This window comes from Podarcis filfolensis (assembly GCF_964270895.1).
Source record: "Podarcis filfolensis genome assembly, chromosome: 14".
Lineage (NCBI taxonomy): Eukaryota > Metazoa > Chordata > Lepidosauria > Squamata > Lacertidae > Podarcis > Podarcis filfolensis.
Window position 1 is genome coordinate 49913485 of NC_139616.1, and position 18169 is coordinate 49931653.

Sequence of the window (18169 nt, forward strand, 5' to 3'; positions counted from 1 at the left end):
AACAGCAGGCAGCTATGCCCTACTATGGCTTTTTGAAGTTTTATGCAGGAGGTGGGGAGCTGGAATGAGAAGATGAGAGGGATATTGGTTTTGTAAGTTACTTGGGCATGTAAGGAAATCCTGGCATACATTTATTACCAAGTTCTATCATTGTATTTTCCCTTCATTGTTTTTTGTGTAGGATTCAAGTATCTTGTACAGCGATATGGTATACTCTCATTCTATGAAGCATTAAAAAAAATGAAAAAAGTTAAGGCCTAAGGATGAGTGGCAGAATAATGATATAACTTCAGTATAGATATCCATTCCTCCAAGATCCTAACACTCTCTCTCTCTCTCTCTCTCTCTCTCTCTCTCTCTCTCTCTCTGTTTTTTAATCCTCCACCCACCCACCCCGTATTATCTTTTCAACATTTTGGCCACTGATGAAGATTTTTCAGAAATTAATTTATCTTGATTTAATTTTCAGTACAAAGAAAGATAAATGCTTATATTGAGATAAGTGGGCAGTGAGAGATTCATAAATGCACTGGTTTATGGCGTTATCTTGCATGGTGAGATCTTGCAGAACTTGCATGAGATATCACTGGAAGAAGCCACCGCCATGCAACCTCAGTTGCTTTAGCCTGCCTCATGGTCAGGCAGGCACCGCTGGAAATACTTACTGTTTTTGTGATTAAATTAATTTCAACAAAAATCATTTCTCAAAACTTGGCCAGTAGTAAATAGGTACACTACTGTTGGGAACTGCCCAGCGTGTCTGGGGCAACCCAGTCAGATGGGCAGAATACAAATAATAAAATTTTTGTTATTGCTATTAGTGGAAGTAGTGATGATCACCAACTTGGATGGCTTTAAAAGAGGATTAGATAAATTCATGGAGAATAAGGCTAACAATGGCTTTTAACCAGGATGACTTTGCTCCATCTGCATGATCAAAGGCAGTAATGCTTCTGAATACCAACTGCTGGAAACCACAGAAGGGAGAGTGCCATTGTCACTGAATTCTGCAGGTGTCTGTGAGCCACTATGAGAACAGGAAGCTACCGTAGATTAGATGGGCCATTGGCCTGATCCTGCATACCCTTCTTATGTTCTTATTTGCATAGAAGTTAGATTATTAGAGTAGCAATATGTACATATATGTGATGTGTATTGAAACACCTATGATGGGAAGATTAAATAAAGAATTTGGATAGGCATCTTCTGTCTGTTCTCTTTGGTTACTGTGAAATTCTAGGAGGTACCTGAACCCTTTCTAGAAAAATCAAAACCGTAAGCGCTTGATTTGTAGTCTGTCTTGAAAAAGAACATAACAATTTCACAGCCTCGTTCCCTCATTTTGACTTTATTTTTCTATCCTATTTCAGATGACGTTGCACCCTATTTCAAGACAGAGCCAGGCTTCCCCCAGACTCACCTAGAAGGGAACCGCCTTGTGCTTACATGTTTGGCAGAAGGTAGCTGGCCTTTGGAATTCAAATGGCTGCACAATGGCAGGGAAACCACGGCCTTCACCAATGAGTACACGTAAGTAGCTTTTAGAATAGCAATCTATAGATTATATTTTTCAGCATTGTAATGAGGAAAGATTTTTATTTTTGTATCATTGCATCACAAAAGAACAAAATGGGTAAACATACAATACAGTTAAAACTTAAGACAGTAGAACTATCTTATAGGCTGCCTTTATGATATCTCATAGAATCATAGAATTGTAGATTCAAAGGGATCCCGAGGATCATCTAGTACAACCCCTTGCAATGCAGTTCCTTCGTTCTAACACATTGTACATACCCTCTAACATTTATCTGATGAAAATAGGGACGTCCCATTCCATAATGATAATTTTACTATTTATACCCTACACATCTTACTCCAGCCATTCTGGGCAGCTTCCAACGTATATAAAACATTAAATATTAAAAAAAACCTTTCCCTATACAGAAATGCCTTTAGATGGCTTGGGAGTTGCATACCTCCATACCCTCCAACATTTCTCCAATGAAAATAGGGACATCCTAAGGAAAATGGGACATTCCAGGATCAAATCAGAAACTGGGACGGCTGCTCAAAATTAGGGACGTCCCTGGAAAATAGGGACACTTGGAGGGTCTGCATTATAGACATTTTTTTATCAAAATAGATATTGTTATGAAAACCTATATTGACAGATTACATATGTTTAAACAACTAAATGCTTGGCAAACAAAAGGTCATTTGTCATTTTACCACTGCCTCCTTCAAGTAGGCAGGGACCACACCCTCTCGAAGCAGGCATTAATCACCTCCCTGGCCTAGCCAGCTGTCCCATCCCTGCAAGTTTTTATCAGCCAAAAAGGGCAAAGGTCCAGAGTGCAAGTGGTTGCCCTGACTGATCCAAGCACCATGTCTGAAGCCTTACTAACAGAAACTCATCCAACAGGACTAGGCAGTGCTCTGGACACCTTTCGAGGTTCATCTGGTTTAATAGTGGAGTCAAGGTCTCAGCGGTTGCAAGTGAAGAATTGGATGCTGGGCTAGATGAGCCTTTGATCTGATTCAGCTGAAGGGCTCATCTTATGTTGTCAGTGTGATTCACTGTGGGGTTCAGCGATGGGTGGGGTAATCTACATGTAGTGATTTGTTCAATGCATCCCATGGCAAACTGCTTGCATTTGAACTTTCTACCAAACATAGTCTGATGGAGATATGCATTTTGCCATATCACTTAATGTCTGAACTGTTTGAGCTTGGTATCTGTGTGGAAACTGTTCGCTGAGAGGTGGCATTGCATAGTGGCTACACGTATCAGCTGTGAGCTAAAATGTCTCTGCTTCAAGCCATGAATTCAACAAGTGGTATTAGATAAGTTTTGCTGTCTCAGGTCAGCCCCATACCTGCCATATAAAATTGTCAAAGCCTATGTTTGTGTAGGAGAGAGGAAGAAATGTCATGCCTCTGTCTTAGCTTGCATAAGAGTGACTCACTGGGCAGAACAAGCATCTCTGGCCCTTCAGCCCTTAGTCCATGCAAAATAAACCTCCATTGCCAACCAGCTGCTGATGGCTGTGATGTGCTTGGAACACTCAGAATGCAGGATTGTTATGTATGGAACGGCAATTTAAATTATTATTTAGGGCAACAACGTCTACTGGCTTGATTAATCACAGAAGTAAGCATGTCTGTGATTTTGATATTGGGTTGATCAATGGGGGTGCTTTACTGCAGTCAGCAGCCAAAAAACTGAACAGAAATACACAACTCTGATGGGACACCAACAATATTTGGGAGGTGTAAAAGAAAGCAGTACAGAAAGGTGGGCTAGGAAAGAGGATAGGAAATAGAACAGGCCTTAGTATGACAATTGTTATACATCCAGCATCTTGCATTACTTAATATTATATTATAATTCTGTAATACAAAAACCAAGTAGTGTATTGTTACATATTGCTACTGAAGGGACATACAGAAGACCTTTCCTTTTAAGTGCTGCCCGCTGCACTTATATATTATACTTTGTTTTTTAAAAATTCCTTAGGTTGCCATGAAAACCATATTCATTTTGTTTAGGGTTTGATTAACTTGTTTTGAATACTTGAAGCATTTGTCTTCTACAGAATGTGCATGGAAAGCTAATCAAAATTTACTATAAAGTTTGAATAAGTATATTGCTATGAATATTTCATCTCTATTATTTATTTCTAATTGCTTTCCAAAAACCAAAATACACTCTGGATGTTTTTGTATTTATATGCAGGGAATTGCATTTATTCATTAAGATGAAATCATTGCAGAAAAAAGTATGTTTTCTTTTGGTTGAATAACATTGGGCTATATTTGGCCTTAGTCTCATCATGTCAACAAGCTGCATGTTCAAATCCCCCCATATTGCGCACCCCAGATCTTGGTATTTTGTTGTATGGCAAATATTAAGGGCTCTAGAAAAAGATGAAATATCAGTGGGAAAAGGGGGCATCCCCATCTGGTTACCCTCTGCATGGGGAGGGGGGACGGACCTGACAATATGCCATTTGCCTGTATCCTGGACATGGGTGTTATATACATGGTTTTCACCCAGTGCACATGTTCTTGGAGTATACCACAGAGCCAGTGCCCTAGGATAAAGAAAAAGAGCCACTGCACCAAATCAAATTCATTTTCAGCATCCAAGGAGAACAAGTCTAATGGCAATGTGCTAGTACTGTTGAGTGCTACTAGATCAATTACAAGATGGAGCTTATCTACCCTTTGATGGTGTCATATAAATCCAACCTGGTTTGGGTGGATTAGGATGCTCATCACTTCCTGAAGCCTGTCCACTAGAACTGCTACAAGGATTTTGCTGTCAGTGTTGATTAGTGAGATTTAACTCACAGAGTTTGGGTGTTTGCCAGGTTTTGGAATTACAGAATTTGGAATCTGTGTTACGTACAGAGAAGGATGGGAAAGTGAGGATCTTTCCGAAGCTTCCTAGTAAACGGAATGCAGTTTGGGGGTTAATAAGTCAAGATGAGACTTGGATCACTCCACAGAAAATCTGTCTGGGCCTGGCACCTTAACAATACTCATTTGCTTCATTATTCTGTTTATTTCCTCTCTTCTCAGGGGTGCTGCAAAGAATGCCCCCTTGATCTGCACCTAACTGTGTGAGTTCTAACTGGGTCATGAATTTGAATATTTCTGTTTCTTTAGTCATAGCATTCCTTTGATATAAGGCAGAGTGCAAGTTAGAAAATAGTTGCATAAGCACTTTTCATAGCTTAAATGTTATTTGTTGCATTTATATCCCATCTTATTCTCCAGGGAGCTCAAGGTGGCAAACATGGTTCTCCCCATCCTATTTAATTCCCACAACAACCCTGATTAGGCTGGGAAGTAGTGACTGGCCAAGTGGGGGTTCAAACCTAGGGTTCCCAGGTCTTAGTCTGACACTCTAAATATTTGGAAAGTTTGCTGCAAGCATTGAAAAGGCAGGACTGAGGAAGGAATGTGAAGCATTGTCTGCATCTTCCCTCCCCTCTATTCTAAGGGGAGCAGCTTGCAGCATGAAGAACAGGAACAAAGTGAATGATACCTTGTGCCTTTAGTAGCTGTGTGACCGGCACAAATTAAACTGGGTAAGACTGTATATTTTAATGGAAATATAATTATGGGGAAAGGGGAAAGCTTCACCTGATGATAGTCTTGTTAATAGAGGCTCAGAACTTACAGGGTTAAGAGTTCTGAGTGATGACGCCTCACATTCTGAGGGCGGGCATAGAACACGGAAAGGGAGTGGTTTCTCTGTGTTCTTCCAGTCTGCGTGTTTGCTCTATGGAGAAAGGAGCAACATGGGCGAACTCTCGCCAGGCAGGAGATTTATAGCTATTGTGTTTTGCTAAGGAATAAAGACTTTAAGATAAGGAGAGCTGCGTGTCAGCCTGAGTTATTGCCACCACACGACAGAACGTTTCAAGCTTCTACGTCCGCTGTGTTTTACGCTCTGCTGAGTCAAAGGTCTTTGGGAAGGGTCAGAGGAGGCGCAGAGAAGTGTGCCAGACCCCTGGACGTAATTGACTCACCCGAACAGGTTATGGAAGATCAGCAATAAAGATAAGCAACGTTCGTGCGTGTGAGAAGAGCTGCAGCCAGAGGCCAGCCGATGAGACGCTGGGAAAGTGAAACTGCAGGCAGAATCGGCTGAGGAGCAGCCAGAGGCCAGCTAAGGCGTAGCTGGTGCCAGCCAGGAGTTCGCTGGGAGGATCTGATCTGCCGGACCGGGAGGTACCTGTAAGTAAGCTGGGCCCCCGGGGAGAGATGGCAGACAGCCAGGAGTCGTCAATCCCTTTTGATAAGGTGGACGGGAGCAAGCCCTGGGCCGAGAGAAGGCAGGCACTGAAGAAAGCAGTGGGAGCCAGGCCAGAGGGGGCTGAGAATTGCTCTGAGGAAGCACCAAGCCCAGGAGGGGCTGGAAGTCCAAGAGGGGCTGAGCAACGCCCAGAGGGGGCCAGGAGCTGCACAGAAGCTGGGGAACGCCCAGAAAGCCCAAAGTGGGCTGAAGCCGTGTCTGAAAGCTGCTGCGATGCTTTGACACGCCAGAGAGATGAGCAGCCGTGTGCTGGGAAGCTGCTGAAAGCTGGAAAGAGGAAAGCAGTGGCAAGCTGTTCCTCTGAAGGCTGTGCCCCTAAGTTTGGGGGTGCAGGCCAGAAAGGCCATTCCAAGGGTCTTGAGAGTGCCCAGGCTGTTTGGCAGGAGCTGGAGGGGGTTTGCAGAGAAACCACAGCAGAAGCCAAAAGCCATTTTCCCAACAGCAGAAAAGCCTCGAGGAGGGCTGCTGGAAAGGTTGGGGGGGCAGAGAAGACCAAAGGCAAATTTGCAAAGTTTTCCATTCGTTGCTGTTTTGTTTGCGGTTCTCCGGAGCACCTGCGCCGAAGCTGTCCACAGCGAGACAAAGGGCAGGAAAGTCCCAAGGACATTTCCCATGGGAACCAGCCCGGGAGAAGAGGCCAGCGTGGAAAGTCCCAGAGTCGGCCGGAAGGGGAAGAAAGCGTTTATCAACTGTCTGCGTCGATGGCTATTGTGGAAAACACCACCTGCAACGAGAGCTCCAAGGTCGGGGGCAGCAGGAAGGCAGTTGCTAAGGCAACAAAGAAGGACAACTCCAGAGGGGGGAGAGTCCTACGTTGGGTTGTTGACTCGGCTGCGAATGCCCATCTGGTCACAGTGCCACCTGATGGACAAATGTGGAACTGCAAGGCTGTTTCCACTGAGAAAACAGTTAGATTTGCTACAGGTTCACAGGGCCGTGTAACCCATGTTTCTAACATGTTTGTCTCTTTTTTACAGGCTGAATTGAAGGTTTATGTTCTCCCTGAGTTAAAACATTGCCTGCTGTCTGTGCCTTGTCTTTTACAGGAGGGATATTCTGTGAGTTTTGAAAAAAATGTCTGTACCATTTCCAGAGGTGGAGAGCAACTGGTACGTGTTGGGAGAAATCAGAACAATCTCTTTGTTCTGGAATCACCTCTAGAGGGAGGGGGGCACACTCATGTGTCGTGTGCTTGCGTGTGGCACAAGAGGATGTCACATGGGTCCTGTGAGGACGTCCAGATGTTATCAGAGTGCACCAAAGGTTGCAAGGTAAAAGAATGTGGTAAACCTTTGAATTGCAAGGCTTGCAGGAAAGCCAGAAACAAGGGATTTAGCCATCCCAGGGTAGAGAGAGTGACCACAAGGCCTTTTGAGCTTGTGCATGCAGACCTTATAGGTATGCCACAGCCAAGTCTGGGCAAGGCCAAGTGGCTGATGGTGCTGACAGATGATTATACTAGGAACGCATGGGCTTTCACGCTGAAAGCTAAGGAGGTAGCAGCGCAACTGATCAAAGATTGGGTTGCAGAGGTGGAACAGAGGTTCTCCACCAAGGTGCAAGGTTTCCAGTTTGACCGTGGTTCTGAGGTCACTGGGTCTGCTCTAAAGGGTTTCTTTCGCCAGAGGGGGATACGTCACAAGGTGACTTCGCCTCAGAAGAGTGGCGTGGCAGAGCTGAGGAGTAAGGCTCTGGTCCGAGCATCCGAGATTCTACTGGATGACTCTGGTTTGCCTCACAGTTTTTTGGGGGAGGCGGTAAAGACGGCCAATTTCACGATGAACAGGTGCTACAATGCAGTGGTAGGTGACACCCCATATTTCTTGCTCAACGGACAGAAGCCACAGGTGCATTTCTTCCGTTCGTTTGGTTGCAGGGCCATGGTGCCTGTACCAAAGTGGTTGCAGCAAGAGGGTGGTCCAAAGTACCAGGAAATGATCTTCTGTGGGTATGAACCCGCGACCAAGGGGTGGAGGTTTGCATACCCAGAAGGTGATCAGACCAAGCTTCTGGTCAGCAAACATGCTGAGTTCAAAGAGCAGCAGGGAAATAGGTCAAGGCGCAAAGTCAGCCATGACACTGTCTCAGATTGTCTGTCTGAATCCGAATCTGAGCAGGAGGGAGAGCCAGGTAATGGTGATCTGGTCGATGATCAGGATCAGGACCAGGGGGAGGTGTCTCCACAGGTTGTGAAAGGAGTGTCCAAGAGTGAGCCCTCATCTCCTGTTAGAGTGATGGAGAAAGCTCACAGACGGGTCAAGTCAGAGGGGGAGTCTGATGAAGAAGACGCTCTTGCTGGCCCCAGTGGGTCAGGAGAAGAACCCCAGTTTGTGCCCAGGCGGTCTTCAAGGGCAACAAAGGGAATTCCACCTGAGAGGTTTCAGGTCACAAATGCGTGGGTTGGTTTCGCACAGTGCGAACCTGAGGTTTGTGAGGTTCAACAGGTGCCTAACAACGATGCCAGGAAGGGGTGGAAGGCAATGGGGAAGGTGTTGAACACTCAGAAGTCCTCTCAGAACGTGATTTGAGAGGGGGTGTTAATAGAGGCTCAGAACTTACAGGGTTAAGAGTTCTGAGTGATGACGCCTCACATTCTGAGGGCGGGCATAGAACACGGAAAGGGAGTGGTTTCTCTGTGTTCTTCCAGTCTGCGTGTTTGCTCTATGGAGAAAGGAGCAACATGGGCGAACTCTCGCCAGGCAGGAGATTTATAGCTATTGTGTTTTGCTAAGGAATAAAGACTTTAAGATAAGGAGAGCTGCGTGTCAGCCTGAGTTATTGCCACCACACGACAGAACGTTTCAAGCTTCTACGTCCGCTGTGTTTTACGCTCTGCTGAGTCAAAGGTCTTTGGGAAGGGTCAGAGGAGGCGCAGAGAAGTGTGCCGGACCCCTGGACGTAATTGACTCACCCGAACAAGTCTGTCTGTCAAAAATCTTATATGTGGCTCCTGATTTGTTATTGGGCCCTATACCTCAGCACAGCAGTTTATAACACTGAATGCCGAGGATGAACATTTTATGAAAAGTTCATTTGGCTGAACTACTTCAGTTTCTAAATTAACTTTGCGGGACTGGAAATTACTAAGCATGGCTTGTAGTTTCTCTTTTTAAGAAATGCCAACTGATTGTCAAAAGTAGGGATGGTGGGAAAGTTCATTAAAAGCCAGCTGAAGAGCTATCTCCTTCAAAGCTTGCATGCTTGTACAGAGCTCATGAGCAGTCTTCAATACCAATCTTATGATAAACTTTTCACCCCAAACTTCTTACTCCCCACTGTTCTCGATCTCTGTGCTTAAACTCATAACTCTGCTTGGCACTCTGCCATTGTTTTTGTGCATTGGAACTGTCTGTGCACTCTGTCTTTTATATTTAGGTGATGACCCTGTGCCCTCCATTGGCATTATGCAACAGACATACACAAGCCCCGTTTTTTTAAAAAAGGCAGATTCTCTCTACTCCTGTCAGCAATCAACAACATGCATTGCCCAAAGCAGAAAAGCTAGGAAATAAACAGTCTTTTATTTCTTATGGGAAGGTGATGTCACGCGTTTATTTGATTTACAGCAATGCACACTCTTTTCTTCCATTACCCCCCATCTATTACCCATTCAGAGACTTAATCTTATGCTGAATTAGAAATGTTTTGTATTAGTCTAAATGTTCAACATCTTCTTCAGAAAATATTCACTTACTAATTAAATACACTTTGCTTTTAGGCAGCGGGTATTTTTTCAAGGAAAGCTAAGAATAATTAAATGCTTATTTTTCGCATTTTTACTACAACAATATATTTCGTTTTATTTTGTAAATAAAATGAGATGGTGGCCAGATGATTCTAACTGTGCCTTGGCTTTCTTTCCCAGTATATCATGGTAAGGTAAACTAAAAATTAAATTCAGTTGAAAAGTCTTATAGTACTGGTCATGTAGCTTTGTTTAGACTCTTGTTTGTCTTCCAAATACAGTATTTCTTTGAAATACTAATTTTACTAAAATACTAATTTTATTTTAGTAAATTTTGTAAAAATTATTAGCATTTTTAAATTATAGTAAAACACAACCCCACCCCCCCACATTTCAGAGGATTGGACTAGATGACCCTCGGGGTCCCTTCTAACTCTACAATTCTATGATACTATTTTATTGTAAAATAAAATATTGTCTGGAGAACTCAGACACATATAACAACAGTTAAAAGATTAAGAAATGGCTGGCTGAGGCAAAGAGGACTGGAGGGGGGAATGTAAATAATATGCAGAATTTCAAATGCGGGGTCCGAACGGCAAAGCAAAACTATTTATTTTGTGGAGGGGACATTAACAACATTAAAACAAATGCATATAATATTACAGAATATGCAATACAGAAACAACCTTAAAAAGCACGCCATTCTTCTCTATGCCATTCTTGTCTGCCCTGGGAGGAGAAGGTTTACGTTAGAGTTGACATCAGTCATGGCATTTTCAGGCTTGCAGCTCAATGTTTTGGGCTCAACAGACTAAAGCTTGACAGCAGAGCCTAGTTCACTGTCGATATACCTGCTATAGGCTGAACCTGTATGTTATGATTTTAGGGGTTGCTCGTGCGTAAGTTACCGCCACTCTGGGCTAGGTTGCCTGGTTAAACCTTTTCTGTCTGGACAGCCATTCACTTCGTGGCTGTTCAGTCGCTAGCAGAATCCGTCAGTGGGCGTTTCTTGAACTTCTTCCAGCAAAGAAGTTCTTTGACGCCAAGTCTACGCCTACTTTCCCTGCGCGGAAGTCTTCTGCGCAGGGTGGGTGTGGGTAGCAGAGGACCCGTGCTCTCCCCGCTGGTCTCTGGCGAGGAGTCCTGGAGCCCCCTCGCCGATTCCCCCATCTGCCCCCCTTTATCCCTGGGGTTACGCTGATTTCCTTCCCCAGCAGATGAGCTGCCTCTCTCCCTGCTGGGCCCTTCTCCAGCATCGCTTGGGAGCCTTGCCTCCGCCTCTGGCTCCGATGTCAGTTCCCTGACACTGTACTGCTAAAGTGAACTAAGAATTGCCACAAACCAAGCTAGCATGACAAGAACCAAGAGCGGTATGATCAAAGGCACGCAGCAAGCCCCAAGCAAACTCTTGGCCTGGGGTGTTGTTTCAGTTTTTGTTGTGTATGTGTGTAAGTGGGGGGTGTTGTTGTTGGTGGTGGTTTTTTGGAGTTTTCTTTCAGATCTTGTGATTTATGTGAAAATTGTTCCGTTTGGTTGTGTATGTTTGATGTTTTATTTATTGCTTATGACTACTTTTGTTATGTTGCTGTTATGCTTTTCGTGTCGTAAGCCACCTTTCGCATGGTTTGAACTGTGGAAAGGTGGTTTACAAATAAAATTATGTATATATAGACCAGCAGACACAAGTCAGTTCCATATGTTCTTGAAAAAAAAAAAGTTTTAATCCCTATTGAAGGTGCCGTCGAAAACTAAAAAATGCATTCCAGTCTTTGGGAAGCCAGATTTTGAATTTGGGCACTTAAGACATGACAGCCCTCTTCTAGCCATTGAGCTCTGGAACAGAAAGGAAAAGAAACGCTAGGAATCATTTCCAGTGTTTTCATTGATATTTTCACTTATTGATGTACTATCCATCTTCTGTCTTAGATTTTCTTAAGCAGCAAGCCTCTTCCAGGCTGCTCCACTCAAAACAAATTGTCCATTTTCCTAAATTGCTTGCTCAGATCTGCAGAAACTTTAAGTGCCCTTCTGGCTTTCAGACAATGAAAATGCCTTTTTCTCTCTTGCATGCAAAATCACTAGAAAACTATTATTGGGAAACACTCTTAACATTTGAGGATAAACTTAGCATTTAATACCTGGTATACCCTTTTATGCAAGTTTCAAAGATACTATGCAACAATGGCAAGAGCTTGGACCAAGAGAATGCTCTGAGACCTAATGATATTCAACAACTACTGTCCAGTTGCAAATATCCACTTTGTGGGCAAGGCACTCAAAAGGGTCATGGAGATGCAACTGCAGGCATTCCTCAAGGAAACTGAATTTTTAGACCATTTGGGTTCAGATTTGAACCTGGCTTAGTGGGTCAAGGGTTTGAAAATGGTATAAGTGCAATTTACTCAGAACAAAAGGCTGAACTAATAGTTAATAATGTGATGACAGAGGAATTTAAGATAGAGAAAGGGACACGACAAGGCTGCCCAATTTCCCCATTGCTTTTTATTTCGGTCCTGGAGGTTTTGTTAAATATGATTAGAAGGGACCGTCTGATTAAAGGTATTCAGGTCGGAGCCAAACAATACAAATTGAAAGTTTTTGCAGATGACCTAGTTTTGACGTTACAGGAGCCAGAATCTAGTACGAAAAGAGTATTAGAACTGATTCAAGAATTTGGTCATGTGGCAGGATTTAAGCTGAACAAGTCAAAAACTAAAGTTCTTGAGAAAAATTTAACACCGATTGAGAAAGAGAGGTTTCAGAAGGAGACAGGTTTAACATTAGTTAAGAAAGTAAAATATCTGGGGGTTAATATGACTGCTAAGAACTTAAACTTATTTAAAGATAACTATTAGAAATGTTGGACAGAAGTGAAAAAAGACTTAGAAGTATGGTCAAATTTGAAGCTTTCCTTGTTGGGTCGAATTGCGGCTATAAAGATGAATGTATTGCCAAAAATGTTATTTTTGTTTCAATCATTGCAAATTTTGGACAAGGTGGACTGTTTCAAGAAGTGGCAGAGAGATATTTCTAGATTTGTCTGGCAGGGCAAGAAGCCCAGAATAAAATTTAAAATATTAACTGACGCAAAGGAAAGAGGCGGATTTGCCCTGCCAGACCTTAAACTTTACTATGAATCAGCATCATTCTGCTGGTTGAAAGATTGGCTGCTTCTTGAGAACACAGACATTTTGGACTTAGAAGGTTTTAATAATGTTTTTGGGTGGCATGCATATTTGTGGTACGACAAGGTTAAAGCACATAAAGCATTTAAAAACCATATTGTCAGGAAAGCATTGTTTAATGTCTGGATAAGATATAAAGATTTACTTGAAAATAAAACCCCAAGGTGGTTGTCACCAATGGAAGCAAAGGCTCAGAAAAAGCTCAATTTGGAGGCCAAATGGCCGAAATATTGGGAAATTTTGGAACAAGAAGGAGACAAATTGAAATTGCAGAGCTTTGAGAAATTAAAAGATAAAGTGCGATATTGGCTTCATTATTATCAAATAAAAGAGGTTTATAATTTGGACAAAAAAATTGGCTTCCAGGTGGAAAAATCAAAATTGGAAACAGAACTGTTAGATCCCAAAACTAAGATACTTTCAAGAATGTATAACTTGCTGTTAAAATGGAATACGCAGGATGAAACGGTTAAATCTGCTATGATTAAATGGGCACAAGATGTTGGACATAACATTATGTTTGCTGACTGGGAACAGTTGTGGACCACCGGTATGAAATTTACGGCATGTAATGCCTTAAGAGAGAATATTATGAAAATGATATACAGGTGGTACATGACACCAGTCAAGCTTGCAAAAATCTATCATTTGCCCGATAATAAATGTTGGAAATGTAAAGAAAATGAAGGTACATTCTTTCACCATTGGTGGACGTGCCCAAAGATAAAGGCTTTCTGGGAGATAATCTATAATGAAATGAAAAAGGTATTTAAATATACCTTTCTGAAGAAACCAGAGGCCTTTCTCCTGGGCATAGTCGGCCAATTGGTGCCAAAGAAGGATAGAACTTTTTTATGTATGCAACAACAGCAGCAAGAATACTGATTGCAAAGTATTGGAAGACACAAGATTTACCCACCCTGGAAGAGTGGCAGATGAAGGTGATGGACTATATGGAATTGGCGGAAATGACTGGCAGAATCCGAGACCTGGGAGACAGTGGCGTAGCGTGGGGGGTGCGGGGGGGGGCCGGCCGCACCGGGCGCAACATCTGGGGCTTAGGGTTAGGGGGCGCAAATCCACCGGTAAGGGGGCGCAAATCCACGGGTTAGGGGGCGCAAATTACTTGCCTTGCCCCGGGTGCTGACAACCCACGCTACGCCACTGCTGGGAGAAGAGTTGGTGGAAGAAGATTGGAAGAAATTTAAAGACTATCTGCAGAAACATTGTAAAATTAATGAATGTTAAAATGATGCTGGATTGAAAATAAGTGGCATTAGCAACAAAGTTAAAAAGAATATGCAAAAATGGATTGATAATGGATGAAAATATATAGTTATAATATGTTAAGATATAGAGCTAAGATAAACGAAAGAGGGTAAGGATTTGCTGATTTGATTATGTAAATGGGAATACAAAAAGGGGAGGTGTGAGGAGGTCAAGGAAACAAGCAAATGAGTTTACAGATATCAAAAAATGGATTTGTTTTTAATTTTTTCTTACCTATTTGCTTTTTGTATTTTGTATTTTTATTTTTATTTTTTGTTTTTATTTTTTATGTATTTTTGTATGTTTTTTCTTATTTCTTTCTTTTTATATGCTTTTTTCTTATTTTGTAAACCTTTGTTTTTTGCAAAATATTAATAAATATTTATATATATAAAAAAATGAACCTGGCTTGGTAGCCCTGATGGATGACCTTTATCAGCTTTTGATGCCATTGACCATTGTATCCTCTTGGATTGCCTATGGGAAATGGGTAACAGGGGCAGTGGTTCCAGTCTTAACTCCAGAGATGCTTTCAGAAGGTAGCATTGGATGCTCCTCAGCTTCTTGGCTTTTGAGCTATGGGCTGCTACAGGGACTATATTGCCTCCAATGCTATTTAATATCTACATGAAGCTGGTAGGAGTAGTCACTGGGAGTTTGGGACCAAAGTGTCATCAGTATACTGATGATACCCAACTCTATTTCTTGGTAACATCTGAATCAGGAATGAGAGGCCCTGGGCCGGTGTCTGGATGCAGTGGTGGGCTGGATGAGAACTAATAAACTGAGTCTGAAACTGAATCCTGTCAAGAAGGAGGCTCTGTGAGCAAGTAGTTCCTGGATCTGGGAAGTTGGTAAGTTGCCTGCACTGGATGGAGTTGAAAGAGCAGGTGCATAATTTGGATGTGCTCCTAGATTCAACCCTGTTACTCTAGGTACAGGTGTCCTCAGTGGCTGACTTTTACCAACTTTGATTGCTATGATATCTGCAGCCATTCTTGGAACCAGATAGCTTGACCACAGCTATCTATGCATGGGTAACGTCACACTTTGATTACTGCAATGCACTCTAAGTGAGACTTCCCTTGGGGTTGATCTGCAGGCTGCAGCTGGTGGAGAATGTGGTGGCTAGGTTGTTTGTGGGGGTTAATGCCCACAAGCATATAACACCTTGCTTGTGGTATTTGCACTGGCTGCTAATTTGCTACCGGGCCATGTTCAGGGTGTTGGTACTGACATATAAGTACCTACATAGCTTGTGACCACATTACTTGACAGACTGCCTTATTCCTTATATACCCAGTAGATGTCTGTGGGAGATTCTCTCCTGCAAGTTCCAAAGACCACAGAAGCCCACTCTGCAAGAAATCAGAGCAGGGTTTTTAATGTGGCTGCTCCTGTCCTGTGGAATAGCATCCCTGTCGAGAAATGACAGGTGCCCACTATCTACACTTTTCAGAAACTGTTGATGGGTAAATGGGTCTTTACCATGAGAGTCCTTTACCATGAGAGAGGGTTCTCATTCTGTTTTTAATTATTTTATGTGTAAATCACATCAAGATGGTAGTTTAGAAGGTGTTTAATCAGTTACACTACTACTACTACTACTACTACTACTACTACTACTATGCTATGCTATGTTGTAATAAGCTAAAAGGGTAAAGGCGGTTAAGTCCAGTCAAGGGCGACTATGGGGTTGCGGCGCACATCTCGTTTTCAGGCCAAGGGAGCTGCCGTTTGTCCACAGACAGCTTTCCAGGTCATGGCGCCAGCATGACTAAACCGCTTATGGCACAAGCCACAACGGTCCCTATTTATCTACTTGCGCTGGTGTGCTTTTGAACTGCTAGGTTGGCAGAAGCTGGGACAGAGTAACAGGAGTTCACCCCATTGCAGTGATTCGAACCACCAACCTTCCAACTGGCAAGCCTGAGAGGCTCAGTGCTTTAGACCACAGCGCCATCCGCCTGTTGTTATAGCTAAGCAGCACGCAGCATGTCCAATGTCTGAATGGAAGATCTGCCTGAGATCTCTGTGAAAGACACTTTGAGCTTTCCAGGAGCAGAATGTATGTGATTTATTAAAACAGGAAATGTTTTCACGAGCCAAATACTAAGGTGTATTGGGTGAACTGTTTTAGTCTTATGTGCTGCTACTATTGCTACATCTAAACGTAGTTAATTGTTGTTAGGGTTACTGAGAATGTATAAGAATTTATTTGAATACTTTTAAAAGACTATAGAGATATACTCTAAAACATAATGTATAAACTGAGGAATCTGCCTTATGCAGAGTCAGACCATTGGTCCAACTAGCTGTGTATTGTCTGTATTAGGGAAATAAATAAATTCATGAAAGATAAATAAATTTACATAAATAAATAAATAAATTCATTTATAAATGTAAATGTATTAACTTTCATAACTTTTGAATTAATTAATTGAGTTGTTCATTGGTGAATACTTTGGGGAAATAAAGAAATGAATTTTTGCTGCATTATTTTATTTTGGCGCATTTGCAAATTAATTTAAAACATTACTGAGTTTGTAATAGATTTTTGTCATTATGTATTTTCTCAATTAACAGAGTGTAATATTACAATAATCAGGATGCGGGCTTCCAAAAAAGAAAAAAAGAAAAAAAGAGTTCAAGTTAAAAGGGGTGCTTGCAGAGGAACCACCATTATATAATATTTGATTGCTTTGGGCTTGTTACTCATCATCTGGGCTTGTGACAATCTCACTGAAATGCACTGCTGTAGTAGATTTATATGCTCTTCTGATTTTGAGTTTTGCAGGGTACAGATTGAAGTGTCATAAGAAACCATGAAAATTGGTTTAACCAGAAATCATGGCAAGATGCAAAAAATTAAACACCTTTCCTGGCAATGATGGCTCTAGAGAACTGCCTGCAGCTCTCTGCATCTTACAGAAGGGAGGAAATGCAGACGGGGTAGAGGAAAGCAGAACTGGCAGGATGTGTGTTTGTGGAAGCCTATTGAGAAAAGGAAGGCAGTACTCATTGTGATCATTTTTTCTTAATCATCCGTTATCTTTTTTCAGTACTTTCAGTTCAGTACTTTCAGTTCAGTTGATTGTGCTATACACTTTTTTTAAAAAAAGACTTCAAAAGTGGGGATTTTATGTTGCTGAACATCTTCCCCAATTTCATCACTTAGATTTCTGTTTGGCTTCTTGTCACAACTGGACAAGAAATTTGCTTTCCTGCCTTGTAGATGGAGGAATATTTGAGTGCTAGAGGATGCTCAGATATGTCTCTATAACGCTAGTATGGAATTCAATCTATTTATTAATGGTTCTTTAAGAGGAAGTGTGATGTAATTCATCTCAGATTTTCACATATACTTTTTCGTACAGCATGTTGTAGAATCATGCAAAAAAAGAAAAAAAGAATTGAGGACTGATAAATCATGGACAGAGTGAGTGAAGATCTACATCAGGAACAAGGGAGGCAAATAAAGAGCTACATTGGGATCTGTTGCCCCTGTGGATCCTGCTGCCTGGGGCTCAAACTGTTTTTGAGAACAGATATCAAAGTCCAAGTACATGCTTTAATTGTGATATCCCTTTCTGTCTTACAGGTACGTTATCCCATCCTTGCAAAGATCTGATGCTGGTTTTTATCAGTGTGTTGTGAGGAACAGAATGGGGGCACTCCTGCAAAGAAAATCAGAAGTTCAAGTGGCATGTATGTATGGTTGGCATTTATTTCAAAAATTTCCTAATTTTTGCTCATTTTTGCAGATTACAATGTCATAGTCATTTTCCTGACCATTAGCTCAGGCCAGTTCTGTTGTCTCAGAAAGGAATAAAGTTGTCCCCATTTCATCTCACAGAGCATGCTTAGTATGAGGTGAGCGCTTACCTGGACATTAATTCCATCTTCCAAATATATCAGTTGACAATGCAGACAGTTGTTATGCCTATAGTTTGGCAAGCTAAAGACCACCAAGGATAAGCCGCCCTTTAATGTGAAGAGGTTAGGAAGCTGCTAAAAATGCACATACAAAGCACCCACAAGAGAGGTCAGGTTTAAATTCAGCGGAAATTAAATTCAACTGGAAATTAATGGGTTGGTTGACAGTCAACTACTCCAGTAAGACTGCGTGAGCCAACTCATTCAGGGCTGACGCATCCAAACCTCTGATTGTAGAAACTGCCAAGCTTGACCTCTGAT

General features: G+C 42.1%; 1 protein-coding gene across 7 annotated transcripts in view; it reads left to right on the forward strand.

Moving 5' to 3' along the window:
• Window positions 1–18169, forward strand: part of SDK1 (sidekick cell adhesion molecule 1) — a 575941-nt gene that overhangs the window by 120881 nt on the left and 436891 nt on the right. For all 7 annotated transcript variants that reach the window (XM_083585530.1, XM_083585534.1, XM_083585535.1 and 4 more), the window contains exons 3-4: window positions 1371–1530; window positions 17574–17680. In XM_083585530.1, the coding sequence (XP_083441656.1) occupies window positions 1371–1530; window positions 17574–17680 (267 nt within the window). The remainder of the gene's footprint in view (window positions 1–1370; window positions 1531–17573; window positions 17681–18169) is intronic.